Source organism: Abrus precatorius, unplaced genomic scaffold (assembly GCF_003935025.1).
Source record: "Abrus precatorius isolate BTA unplaced genomic scaffold, Abrus_2018 Scaffold6, whole genome shotgun sequence".
NCBI classification, from domain to species: domain Eukaryota; kingdom Viridiplantae; phylum Streptophyta; class Magnoliopsida; order Fabales; family Fabaceae; genus Abrus; species Abrus precatorius.
In genome coordinates this window covers 11,695,513-11,709,404 of record NW_020874406.1, presented here as the reverse complement: position 1 = coordinate 11,709,404, position 13,892 = coordinate 11,695,513, and the positions used below count along the sequence as shown (strand labels likewise).

General features: G+C 27.5%; 2 protein-coding genes across 2 annotated transcripts; both read right to left on the bottom strand.

Moving 5' to 3' along the window:
- Positions 1 to 1,844: 1,844 nt before the first annotated feature.
- LOC113869724 lies at positions 1,845 to 5,810 on the bottom strand. Its single transcript, XM_027506183.1, has 7 exons — positions 5,751 to 5,810; positions 4,970 to 5,317; positions 4,799 to 4,881; positions 4,307 to 4,370; positions 4,075 to 4,192; positions 2,522 to 2,676; positions 1,845 to 2,369 (listed from the first exon to the last, which is right to left on the bottom strand). Exons 2-7 carry the CDS (start codon positions 5,030 to 5,032, stop codon positions 2,286 to 2,288), a joined length of 567 nt encoding a protein of 188 aa, XP_027361984.1. The 5' UTR covers positions 5,033 to 5,317; positions 5,751 to 5,810; the 3' UTR covers positions 1,845 to 2,285.
- A 986-nt stretch (positions 5,811 to 6,796) lies between these two features.
- Positions 6,797 to 8,223, bottom strand: LOC113869860. Its single transcript, XM_027506361.1, has 3 exons — positions 8,104 to 8,223; positions 7,305 to 7,438; positions 6,797 to 7,034 (listed from the first exon to the last, which is right to left on the bottom strand). Exons 1-3 carry the CDS (start codon positions 8,180 to 8,182, stop codon positions 7,017 to 7,019), a joined length of 231 nt encoding a protein of 76 aa, XP_027362162.1. The 5' UTR covers positions 8,183 to 8,223; the 3' UTR covers positions 6,797 to 7,016.
- Positions 8,224 to 13,892: the final 5,669 nt, after the last annotated feature.

Sequence of the window (13,892 nt, the reverse complement as noted above, 5' to 3'; positions counted from 1 at the left end):
TAAATATTATAATAAAAAAATTCAATACATAATAATAATAATAATAATAATAATAATAAAAAGTAAGAGAAATATATATATAATAAGATAATAAAATTATTTTATAAAAGATGAAAATGTTTGGCGCCATTCTACTTTTGAAAATCTATAAATTTTTAAAGTATTTATACAATAATATAATAAAATTATTCAATTTTCTAAATCTTTCGTTGCTGTCTATCGTTTAACATTGTTTACTTTATTTTCATCGAGTTACAATCTAAAACTAAATATGAAATATAAATTAGTATATGATTTAAAAAATTTCAACAATACATTATAAATTAAAAAATTATACATTAATTTTCTCTTTCTTTTTGGTAGATTTGGTGTTTCACGGTTTAAGATATACATAAAGAACTTATTATCAAGTCACCTTCTTTTATTTTTATATTTATATTGTCTAAATTTCCTTTCTTCTTAATATTTAAATATTAAATAATAAAAATAAATTTATTCATGATCGTATTGTAAACATTATAAATGAAAATAATAAAACTCTAATTTAATCTTCTATATTATCTTTACTATTGGCTTCAAAATTTTATTTATTTTAAAACTTTGTCTTTCAAGATTTTTAAAGTAAGTACTTATTTTTATTTAAAAAATATGTAAAATGCCTATACTATGTTCTATTGAAACATGTATGTAATTGTCCTATAAAAAAAAATTAATTAATTAAAAAATTTAAAAATAAATTAAGTTAGTATAAAATTACATATAAAAGATAACATAATTATAATTTATTGCAAATAATAAATTTTTTATAAAAAAAATATAAATACTAATATCTTTTCATCAATTAGTACCATATCAATTTTAATTAACTATTTTTTATGATATATGTTTAGACTATCCTATAATCTATATGAATCACATATAATTTTAATTTGTAAGTTATAAAAAATATTATAATTAATTCCAATGAACTCAAATTTTAGGCAATTTATAGTGAATTTGTTAATATAAAATATATGAAACTAATAAATAAAAGTTTTGAAGCAATAACACTCAAATTTAAATATAACTTAAAATAAAATACAATTTTTTTTACTATTAAAAGGTAACTCGAGAATTTTATTATATTTTTATAAAAATATTTTTATTCAATTGTAAGAATTTTTTCATTCAATTGAATCAATATTTTTTCTTTTTAACAATTGACAATGATTTTTAAAATTTTTAGAAATTGTCATTTGCAGCAATCATAAATTATAATAAAATTTTCTTAAATACAATTAAAAGATAATACATATAAATCAAATATAATTTTAATTAATAAGTTATAAAAAATATTATAATTAATTTTCATTTATATAATTTTTAATAAATTTATTTATAAATTATTATAAATATATAAAAATAATATATATTTGTTATTTATATATAGAAGTGACTCTAAACATTTTAAATTTTAATAAACATAAATTCTATTATAAATACATAGAATAATAAACATGCGTAATTTTATAGACTAATGAATATATAAAAAAAAATATAAAGTAACTTCATACTTTTTAAATTTTAACAATTATAAATTTTATAAATTTTGTTATAAATACATATGATAACAAATAGTAATAGTAAATTTTACATAAATATATAGATATACAGAAGATAGATAGATTATAAATTAACGGGAGGAGCACATAATTTAGTAATGGCGCTTTGGAGAATAAAGTTAAATAAATAGGATAATGGAAAGGAAAAGAGTTTCATGCAGTCTTGTCGTTTTGGAGAATAAAGTTTTTGCTTTGTGAAGGAAAAATTATTTGATAGCTTCTCTTTTTTTTCTGTTCTTTTGCGATCAATCAAGAAATACAATTTTTCTTTGCTTTCCTCTATTTTGTACTCCAGGTTCCTAACAGATTTTATTTTCACCTTTTGCATCCATGCATTGCACAACAATTTTCATGTCATTGTTTTAGGCACTGCACAATGCACTGCACAAAGTATATAGCAAAATATAATTTTAATTTAAATGATATATCACAAAACAAATCAACTTCACTAAATGTCGGAGAAGATCATCAAAATTGCAATGTTCGAAAATTTAAAGCCGAATGGGTCAATCAAGTCCTAGAATGAGCGGTGAGTGACAAAAGAATCATCGGTCTCTATTCAATTAACGCTACCTTTTTACCTTATTTAGTATGTACAAGAAAACAAGACAAAAAAAGAAGATAATGGCTTTACTTTCATATTTACACATGTATCTTAAAGTCATAGAAAAGGGGTAAAGTATGTTACATCTCTACTGAACCATTGGCAGTTGATGTATCAGATTCCAATTTGCAATCACATTGTAAAGTTGATAACCACGAGTCCACCTGAGAGAAGAATAACGAAGGGAAAAATACATCATTTAATATCATCAATAAAATAAAGATTCAAATTAATAAATTATTCAGTACCTGCTCAAACAGTAAAATGTAATAATAAATACTACTTATAGGAAACAATTTTCATAACATAGACACACCTGTATCTTAGAACTGCTTGAGCATTCATATCGTAAACCATGACGAGTTAAAATATAAAAGGCGTATCGCATGTCATCATCTTCACGCTTAAAACTTGGTAGTTGGTCTACTTCAACAATATCAGATAGAAGCACCGAGTCATGAGGACTAAGATCTGCAATTTACCCCTTTTATCAGCAAAACCATTTTAAATGAAAGCCGATCATCTCAACGCTTATAAAACTCAAAATTGTGCCATTGAGTTAAGAGTGTAAAGCTATATCTACCTTGAACTTTTAGTAAATTAAAATCACAATGCACTTCAAATTAAATCAAGAGTAAATGCATTCATAATTACTTAAAAAACAAAATCACTTTTAAATAATCATGTTCAAGAGTACTTCCTATGTTTGCCCCTATTCTTGTAATTCAATTTGGTCGTGCCTATGATGCGTCAGGGCTTTCACACGTAGGTGTCATATATATATATATATGTATGTATGTATATTATTGGGCCTTTCCAAATTAAGTCATTACATGTTTGATTCTCCCTTTGAAAACCACAAACTATGATCAGGGCAAAAGTCATAAGAGATAAGCTTTTGTCCAAACCATGGTTCGGAGATTCCCAACAAAACACAAAAGACCTTTTTTATCTTATCTTTTCTTCTTTTTCATAGTCCGGCAATGAAATCTCTTTGAAGTGCTAGCCCCTGGTTAGACATCATTAAGGAACGGAGTTTCACCATAAAATGTCGATTTTCAAGAATAGAAGTCAATGACAAGCTTAAAACAAGTATTGGAAAATTAACTAGCCAATAGACAGGTGGAAGTGTTGTTTTCCATAATAGCAAGGAATGTATTTAAAAGAAATTATACAAAAGGAAACGGGTATGCCTAGAAATTAGGAGGTCTCCTATACTTTTTCATATCATACACCATACATAATTCAAAAGAAAAAGTGCAATTTATCTACATAGTCAGAAAATATAAGGGTCAGTCCAATAAGTCTAGATGTCGGGTAGTAATGTCAACATGTTATACATTTAACTAGAAAATGAAGATCAAGTTACTCATCAGTAAAGAGATATAAAGAAATATCTCAATCCAGAAAAGTCTTTGCATGTTTAGCAAAATTTGCATGCAATTCATATCAAGTATAGTGACAAATATAATCAATGATAACAAATAAAAAAATTCCTCTCAACATTTTGCCATTGAAATTTTTACGTGCATTACAGGATTAGCATTCAAGACTTGTAACGAAGACAAACATCCAGAGAGTACATCTTCAATGATATATTAATATGCCAGTTAGAAATAAAAAATGGAGGGGAGCGAAAGAAGTAAAAAAGATATAAAGAATATATTCAATGCTCTGAAGTTGAATATATTAATCTCAAAACAAAGTAAAAATACAAACTGCAAAACTAACGAGAGAAAAAACTTGTAAGGAATAATATATCAGAAAAAGGTGTTATAGCAGGAACAACAGCTCTGAATAAAAACAGGAGTTGGTAGAAAAAGAAGGGGAAGAAGAAAGGCAAAGAAGAAAAACAAATAACCACATTACCTGTACACAACAAATATACGAATAGACATGCGCCATGAAGAACAATAAAGCGAGGAAGCCAATCATCTACATCAGTATCATCTATAGGTGGTGGTTCTCCTGGAAGTGCTATCCATCTCTATGGAGAAAGATCAAAAGCAAATTATTAACAAGTCAGTTAGGCAAATAATAAAACGATGCACAAAGTACAAACTGGAGCAAAGTAAACCAAAGGAGGTTGTTCAGTAAGTACCGTGCGGATGTATAAATAACCCGATAGACGAGCTGACCGCAAAACTTCATCAACATTTTCCAACCTGTGAGAGAAAAAAAATCATTAAAATTATTTATAGAAAGCACGTTTGTGTCTCTAAGGCCTGTAAGAATTCCAGTGTCAGGGAAGAGTTGGTAAAGATTAAACGCTCAATTCCCCCAGTCTTTCAACACATTTTCATCTCCAACATTGAGTAGCTGCCTCTGTTCACGTGGAGAACAACCAAAGAAAAAACGGAATTGAACTTCATTTTATACTTAATACTCAAATAATCACACACGTGTAGACTCCAAATCTACGGCTTGCATCTGAATTCCTAGCTTTTTTATATTCAATGTCTTTGGTAATTCAATCAAAAGAGAAATACCAATCACAAGAAGCAAGTAACCCTTAGCAAACTGCTATGTGAGAACTTAAAATACATAGTAAGGCAGAAAAGACAATAATAGTGCAAAGTTACAGATCACTTACTGAGCTTTCAGTTGAGCTTCCCTTTCTTCTATATCGGCAAGTTCTGATCGAAGTGACTCTACTTCTGCAGCTGTTAGCTCAACCTGCAAAATATAATTTGTCTAGGTATGATGTAACAGAACCTTCACCAATGATGAAAGGCACACTGCACAAATGATTCTCAACGCAAACCTTTCCCTGACCACCACTACTGGAGCGCCATGGCAGACCCCAAAGAGTAAACAATTTCAACATGGAAGCAGCCCTTGATGTTCTTCAAGTCCACAGATGGCGCCAAGTCCTAAACAATGCTGTATTAAGTGATTGATTTCAAACAGAGTCAAACTCTCTTAATGACTTTCTGATCATGGGTTTCTTTCCCCTTTTCCACCAGGATAAAATGCCTCAAAAGATTTAGCAGTTCTAGGTTTTGCAAAAGAAAGTGTTGTTTTCTCAAGAGATTCTACAGCAGATATTGGAAATTGAAAGTGATCAGGGACGACCTTTATCTTCTCACAACCATCATCCATGAAATAGACCCTGATCAAGAAGGAAAGGAAAAACTACATCTGAGGAAGACAGGAATGATGAGTAAACAGTGAATAATCCCAAAACATAAAAAAGCCCAGGCATTCAGAAAGAGCATTAAGAAATTGTTGCGTGGTGATCACTCGGCAGTCAATTTATACTAGTATTAAAAACACAACACTCCAAGACAGGGAAAAAGAAAATATAAATATATATAAAAAAGCAAGCAATGAATGGTGCAAGGATCGCAGATAAACTGGTATGGTTGGGAAAATCGGAAGAAGAGCTTTATTCCAAAATAATTTAAAAGTCGTACAAAAACTTGCAGATTAGAACCGGCAACGAATAATTCTTGGAAGATAACATACAATAATAATATTAAGTAACAACGCATTTGAATAAGAACAGAGAAAAAGAGAGAGAGTTGTTTGGATGTTGGTGGTACCCGCGGTATGAGGAAGAGAGATCGGTGGTAGCTACAGTTTACACGAAAGAATTTCACCCCAAGCCGCAGAAACAGAGATAGACATCAAATATTGTTAGTTGAGTATTTTACTAGTTTGACCCGTATCTTCTTCCCAGTAATACGATATAATACGATATGGAAATCGTATTATTATTATTGGATAAAATTTATATTTTTATGTTAGGCCATTGGCTGTTATATTCTGCACATGCTCTTATCACAGGCCCAGCCGCAAATATTTGCCATTTGCTGCTCCCTTGTTTCTTTTTCAGTACTTATTTTTTTTTATGTTAAGAAATTAATTCATATTCTTCAATAAAAATATTATTTAGAAAAACAATTAAAATTATTTTTACGCATGTTTAATAATGAAAACTTAATTTTATTTAATTTTGATCAAAGAGATTTTTATTTTATTCTTTCAAATTTTAAAAAATAAAAGGTATATTTTCGGCAGAAGAATCTCACCATGTAGCATTTTGGACTGATAATTATTTGAAAGCTAAAAGAAACAATATAGTATTTAACTTAGAGTAAACTTTTCATTTTTAGGTTAATTTTCATGCCAACCTACTAAACAATTTAGGGCAAACTTTTTAATCTTTAATAACATTCTACAAAATCAATAACTTACAAATTAATAGTACTAATATAAATTTTTACTAGATATAATTATTAAAACATTCATTATATTTTATTTTTTGAATATCATGGAGTGGGATTTCATTAACTTGCAAGAAAGTTATATCCAATATCTGAGGTACTTATTGCCCGTAAAAACATGGAAAACGGTACGTAAAGAATTATCCGTCACCACCGTTATTTTATTTTCCGGCTGCGCCTTGCAATCGATCAGCTAGAGCGCAGAAAAATTCAAAGCAATGTAGTTTGGGACAAGGCAAGTCAATGTAGTTTCTCCGTCCTTCCACGCTGTCCACTCTATTGAATACCGTACCGTAGATAAAAACCAAGAGAAACAAAACTTCAAACCTGTTCTTTTCAGAATCAATTTCAAACCTGTTCTTTTCAGAATCTATATTCGAATTCCATCAATGGAAAAATTAATCATGGTTTACAATTTCAATCCAATGCATATTTTTATTATTGACAATTAAAATCAGTATTTTGTTTCGTGCGAACACCAGGCAACTAAAAAAGAACCATTAAGTGTTGATGATGAATTTATGATGACTTAGAGCTACAGAAAATGAGTGCAAAATATAGTCTGCTCTCCAACACAGTCGATTAGATGCAGCCGCCCAACTGCCACAAGTCAAGAAAATTTTTATTTTAGGAATACAATACAAATTGAGTAAATATTGAGGCAAAATGCTGGATTGATATCAGAAAATATATAAAAAAAGAGTAAGCAAGCAAGAGCAAGAAACAAGAAATTCAAAGGCTTAAGGCCTATCTAGTGGCACACTTCAATCGCGGTTCATGCAAGAGTAGACCAAATCCTAACCCCTTTGCAAGATCAAATATGCATTTTGTAATGAACAGAGGTGACGATGGTAACACAAAGATACGTACCAAAATTGCCTCAATCTCCTCTTTGGACACAGGAGTCCTTTTGGGTTGAAGAGAGGCCTTCCCTCCCAGTGATGTCGAGGCTTTTGAACTCGAGAAGAATGGTAATTTGGCATCGGTCGTCTCAGGTGCAGAGCCTGCGAAAATTTCAAGAGAATTGGGCAATTTACTTATTGTCTCAACATAGAAACTAAATGACAAATGGTGTAACATTCTTCTCAAAATATCCAACTATTATGAATCAAAATGAATACTAGGATGGAACAGATAAAAAACAGTGAAAGAAAATTCTAATTACGTGATAACAATAAAACAATAACCCTTCCTATGATTGACCTGGACAAAAAGAAATCAGGCTTGTTTGACCATATTGTTACGTTTTGGGCATTGACACTGTTAAATGAAGACACAAATGATTCAAAAACGTGGTGAGGTGGTATTCAAACATAAGAACCCTAATGTGAAATGATTCTCAAACTAACAACTATAATTCTCATGGAACAGAGATAGATAGATGATTTCGATAGACACGGAATTAAACGACGATATATCCTAAAAGCTACAGGAATGAAACTGCCCTAATTTTATTCCAAAACGTTAAACGACGATAACAGTAGCAAAACCTTGGGAATAAAGAGAATCGAACATTTAAGGATGCTTTACCAAGTCTCGAATTTATCTCGATAAGAATCAAAAACTTAAATCGCAAGCGGCATCTATCAGAATTTGCATTCAGATTATCATAATCGGATTGTTACTTTCGAATTAATTATCATTAACTTTGATGGAATATGATGATTACCAGCGGAGGCAGAGGGTTTGGGATGTCTCTGTGGGAACTTGATGCGAGGGATTCTCTTCATAGCTTGAGCTCCACCCATTCCTTCCTTTTTCTTCTTTCTTTCACAATTCACAAACCAAACAAAACGATTACTGAATTCCAGAATTTTATCATTAGAACTGTCCAGTGTGCGATCCAATAGCCCATTGGGCCTCGTTCAAAGGACCAGCCAGCCTATATGGTTAATGTTTATTTTTATACGATTTTTTTATAACATGATATTATTTATCAATGCAAGAGGATTCAAAATTTTCATATAAGCCGTTAAATTTTCATTCTCCACATTAAATAAAATTTTTTAGATGATATAATTTATTTGAACAAAATTTATCCAATAAAAAAAGATAAAGTTATCATACCATCTCATTCTATCATATTTTATTTTAAAATTAATCTAATAGAAGGGCTTAAGCTAGTAATAAAAAGATGGATAATATTTTGGAAAATTTATTTAAATAATGCTAATTTAAAAATAAATTCTCAAATTAGCATTTTTTTTTAAACATATTCTCTATCTGGTGCTATTTTTTGCCAGATCATTACCTGTATCGCATCTGCATGTATGATAACCTATTTATTTAATTTTTTAATACACTATTGGTTATATATAACCGATACTTGCTCAGATTTATACACGTGTCGTAATTAGAGGTGTATCATTTATTTTCAAACGATAGATAAGTCGTTAGTCAAAACGTGTAAATTCTATCGTTTATCTAGAGACGATATAGGTGATGCTTGACAACTGTCAATTGGGATGGCTGTATCGGTTCGTTTTGAGCAATAGCCAATGCGCTGGTCCAGCTGCGTCAGCACTATCACTCTGTAGAGTGCGATACAAGTGAGCACCCGCCACGTGTTCACATCCACTGGTTACATGAGTGATGCATTGAAAAAAAATCTATGTAGCAGTGGTATATATATTGCACTCTTCACATTTGCCTAACATTATTGCTGAAGGGAAAAAAAAGCTTTGCGTTTTGCACTCTTCGCATTTGCCTCAATCTGAAGGAAGAAAAATTTTTACCTTGCGCACTCTTTGCATTTGCCTTACATTGTTGAAAGAAGAAAAAACTTTACGTTCCTAAAGCGTTTTCCTGAAGAAAAAAATTTGGAGAGCTCAGATTAGTTGAGTTTCTTCCGTGATTATGTAATTTATTTATTGAGTTTTGATTATTTTTGTTTAGATAAAATTTATATTTTTTATTTGTTATGGAAATAATTTTTTTTATTTAGTAGTTAAAATAAAATTGAATAGTGTGATAGAAATATTATTATCAAATAAAATAATGTATATAAAAAATTATGATTTTATTTTAATATGATTGTAGTATTTTATTATGATTAATAATTTAAATATTTGTATAAATTATTAAAAAAATTAAAAAACTGTGAAAAGAAATGTAAAAATGATGTAAAATGATTTAATAGAGGTAATAAAATTATTTTTAAATTAAATTGATATTAAAAAATATGCCTGATTTGAGTAAAAATTTATAATCTTTATAAAATAAAATTAGGCATATAAAGTGATGTTTAATAAAATTCATTATAAACTGTTGTGATAGGTTACGTTGTTTTTTATGCAATAAATTTAAACAATTTAATGTTTAATTTAGGTTGATATTTAAATATAATTATACTAATTTTGTTGTGTTAAAAAATGGCAGAAAAATTTTATATATTAATGCAATATTATTAACATTATAATAAGTTTGGTGTTGCATATATGAATTTTTAATAAAATAAGTTTAGTGAAGCGTTATGGTGCATTCTCCTGGTGGCATATGAAAGATGTGTGTCTCAGGCCTCCATTTTTTAACTAATAGAGTAATCAGTGTCTATCTAATAGAAAGTTGGCAAGCTGTGTCACTCCAGCAAAGCCAGCCAGCTCCAAATGTGGTAGAATTTCTAATGGAACACCGTCTAGGCCAACTGGTATAAACTGACACTTCTTAACCTTCATCATAGGATGTTCTCGACCATCCCCAAATGTGTTTAGACACATGTATACTTTAAAAACGTAACAATGATGAATCTTTAGACTCTGAATTAATCACTAAACCTTGTGAAGAAGATGATTTCGTCTAATAATTTTCAAAAAAAATGTTAGTATTATTAACATATTAAACATGACAAGATAATGGTAAAATTAATATTTTACTTATCTAAATACACAACTACAAATTTAGTGAACCAAGTTACATAATAATTAAAAAATTTAATAATCATATGAAAAATATAGAATAATATTACAATTACATATTCATATTCAATATTACTTTAATTTAATTTTTGTACAAACTATAAATTTATTAACATTACAAAACTAGTTAATGCAAATTAACATTTTTGTTTAAGTGCACATAGAAATTTTTGTGTTAATAAATAGTAAATATAATAATTATGCCTAATATTTATTACACTTCTAATAATATACTTTAATTTTTATATACCTAATATTTCAATTTTATTATATATTTACTTACATTAATGGCTAATTTAATATTTTACTACATGCAGAATTTATTTTTGTTTAATTTTATAATAATACAAATAATTTCTATTAGAATATTCGTACTAAAATCTTTATTTTTTTATATATAATTTTTATTAGGCTGTACTATTTAGCATTTATGTATGGCAATATATTTAATAACTTATGTAAATAATTTTTTTTAATATTTCTATTATAATAGAGATCAAAATTATGTATAATTATAAAATCACGTAATTATAATTTTTTAAACAAATGTCGCCATTATAATCTATATTAATCTATAATAACCTAAAAATTCAAAAAAAATTTAACTTTATATAAATATAATTCAGATAAGTTACATAGATTTTCTATCTTCAAAAAAATCATTTGTCGTAATTATTATTTTTAATGATTTTATATTTTTATTATTTTAAATATACATATATTTCATTTAAATTATATTTTAAATTTCCTTTTTATATTGTGATTAAGAATGAATTTATTTATAATTTTAATCTTTTAAAATTCTATTATTTCTAATCTATTGATAACAAATTATAAATTACTGTTTATTATTTTTTAAATTTGTTTCCGTAAAATTTTGATTTACTCTACTCAAAATTATTTTACATTTTAAACATATTTCATAAAATTATACTTTCTACACCTATAATTTACCCTTCTAATTAATCTTAACAGTGATAATTTTTTTTACAAATTTTATTTAATTTATCATGTTTTATTATGTAATTTTAATTTATTAATTTAACTCATTATCTATTTTTTTTCTCAGCCAACTTAATATTTTATTATGCTGTAATTAAAGATTATTTTAATTTCAATTTGCTATTTTATAAAAACACTCAACCAAAAATTTATTTTATTCACAATTAAAAAATATTAATCTATTTTTACTGACTTTACTAAATATTTTACATAAAATTTACAATTTTTTCATAACTGCACTTAAACTTAAACATATTATAAATTTTTTCAATTTAATGCTAAACTTCAGAATTAAATATAACAAATGTATATTCAACTTATAAATCTAATTTTTTTTAAAAATTAGTAATTCAAATATTACATTTTCAACTAATTTTACGTTAAATTATTTAAAAAATATATAAACATTAAAATAAATTAGAAAAAAATTATACATGAAAAATTTATCCTTCATTAACCCCTTTTGTCGATTGAAATAGAGTTTCACTTTTGTATTTTCTGGTACCAGCACCTGCAAATTTTTAAAATATAATAAACTATTATTTTTCTATTATAAATAAAATAAACAAATTTATTACAAAATTTTATTTTTACCTTTGAATTTCGTTCAGAAAAACACTGTAAAATCAACAACTTGTCCTAAATTTGACACAAGTAATGGACAAATGCTCTTCTGGCTGGCGTTAATGGAAGCTGAACTGCAGGGAGGGAAGAAGAAGGGTTCTGCGGCACCAGTATCTTTCTCGCCACGTGTCGTAATCAGAAGCATTATCACCACTGATACACCGATAGCCTTATTGTAGAGGCAGAGTCAATATAGCGTACGATTTTAACATGTATTCTCTCCTTGACCGTTGATTTTGAAAAAGACTATCATTGCTATTGGTGCGATACAAATGATGATCAGACACGTGACAATTATCGCCCTCAAGTGTCCGATAGAAGTCAATTTTTATTTATTTTTTCTTTTTTAAATTACTCAAGAATTTCTGTGTCTATGTGTTAAATTTTGAGAGAGTATCAGTTAGGAGTTGCCAATAGTCAATTAAAAATTAAAAAAAGTATACCATCGTACATGCAGATGCAATACAAGTACTGATCTAGCAAAAATTAGTACCAGATAAAAAATATGTTTAAAAAAAATATTAATTTGAGAATTTATTTTTAAATTAGCATTATTTAAATAAATTTGCCTAATATTTTTTTTCATCTCATAGCACGTTCGGTCCTCTAATTCTCCCACTCATTTTCTCCTTTATCACCCACTTTCTCTTCCTCCCTTTTCTCTCTTTTTTTTTTTTTTTTTTTCTTGATGTCGCTTTCTTTTACACAAAATCACACCAAAGTCAAACGGTGTTTCATCTCTTGTAAAAAGTATTATTTATGTGGCGCTTCTTTGTATAGTTCTAGTTTTTGAGGATTTTCTCATTTTATGTTCCATTTATTGGTTTCAAGATCTCTGAATCCTTAGTTGGTGTTTCCTGTTTAATTTCTATTGCCAACTTGATTTGCCAAACCATTGCTTTGATTTTGTATGTCTATCTTGAGTTTTTTTTTTTTTTTTGGTTGTTGAAAAAAACTAGAAGCATTAGACTGGATTGAGACAGTTTTTTAATGGTTGCCCACTTTTTATTTTCCTTTTAATTGGTCTTTCTTTCTTGGGTTTTTTTTTTCTTTAATTGACAAAAGACGAATTTTATATTGTAATTTGCAATTATCCTGTTTGTTTGATGAATGTCTAAATGGTGATAATTGATGTTCATTATGATTATAAGCCTGAAATGAATAATAGAATCATAGAAGATTTGTTTCCTTCCATGTATTTTTACTTGTTATTGTTTCATTTCATTCCTATGCACTTGTCATTCATTTTGCTAACAAAATGATAATTAATTATTTTCAAGCCTAATTTTAAGTAGCCTGATTACTAATTATAAAGGGGGAGTTTTAATTGAATATGTGTATAAACAATAAAAAAATAATATATATATATATATATATATATATATATATATATATATATATATGAGCAAAATCTTTCTATTCTAGTGTGTAAGTCTAAGAACTTTTATATTCTATTTAAGTCTTTCATTTAAGTTACATCTAATGGTCAAAGTATTAAATTATAACCTATTAAATATAAGTTAAATGAAAGAATTTTTAAACTTTTTTTTGATATAAATATTTGAGTAATGTATAAAAAGACACAAAATTAAGTGCAAATGAAAAAATTTGAAGAACCCAAAGACAACCACATATAATGGATGATTGCAAAACAGAGAGAAATTTAAAGGAAAATTCTACGTAAGTAGAACAAGAAAAAGAAAATATCTAACTTGACTTGATAAATATCATAATGATTTTCATACTATGTTAAGAAATATGGCAAAGTCTGAAAAGTAAAAAGAAATAAAAGAGAGACAGAGATAGGGAGCGGAGAATTCAGAACACGTGGAATGAGAAATGTGTACAATTGAGTTCATAATATAACTTATACATATATAAGAGAAAGCAATTAATAACTAACTACCTCATAAACTCT

Coding starts and splice junctions, on each gene's coding strand:
- LOC113869724 (XM_027506183.1), bottom strand. CDS start 5,032: ATGTTGAAATTGTTTACTCTTTGGGGTCTGCCATGGCGCTCCAGTAGT. Junction 4,882..4,969: donor GTAGTGGTGGTCAGGGAAAG/GTTTGCGTTGAG, acceptor TATATTTTGCAG/GTTGAGCTAACAGCTGCAGA. Junction 4,371..4,798: donor GAAGCTCAACTGAAAGCTCA/GTAAGTGATCTG, acceptor TTTCTCTCACAG/GTTGGAAAATGTTGATGAAG.
- LOC113869860 (XM_027506361.1), bottom strand. CDS start 8,182: ATGGGTGGAGCTCAAGCTATGAAGAGAATCCCTCGCATCAAGTTCCCA. Junction 7,439..8,103: donor CAAACCCTCTGCCTCCGCTG/GTAATCATCATA, acceptor AAATTTTCGCAG/GCTCTGCACCTGAGACGACC.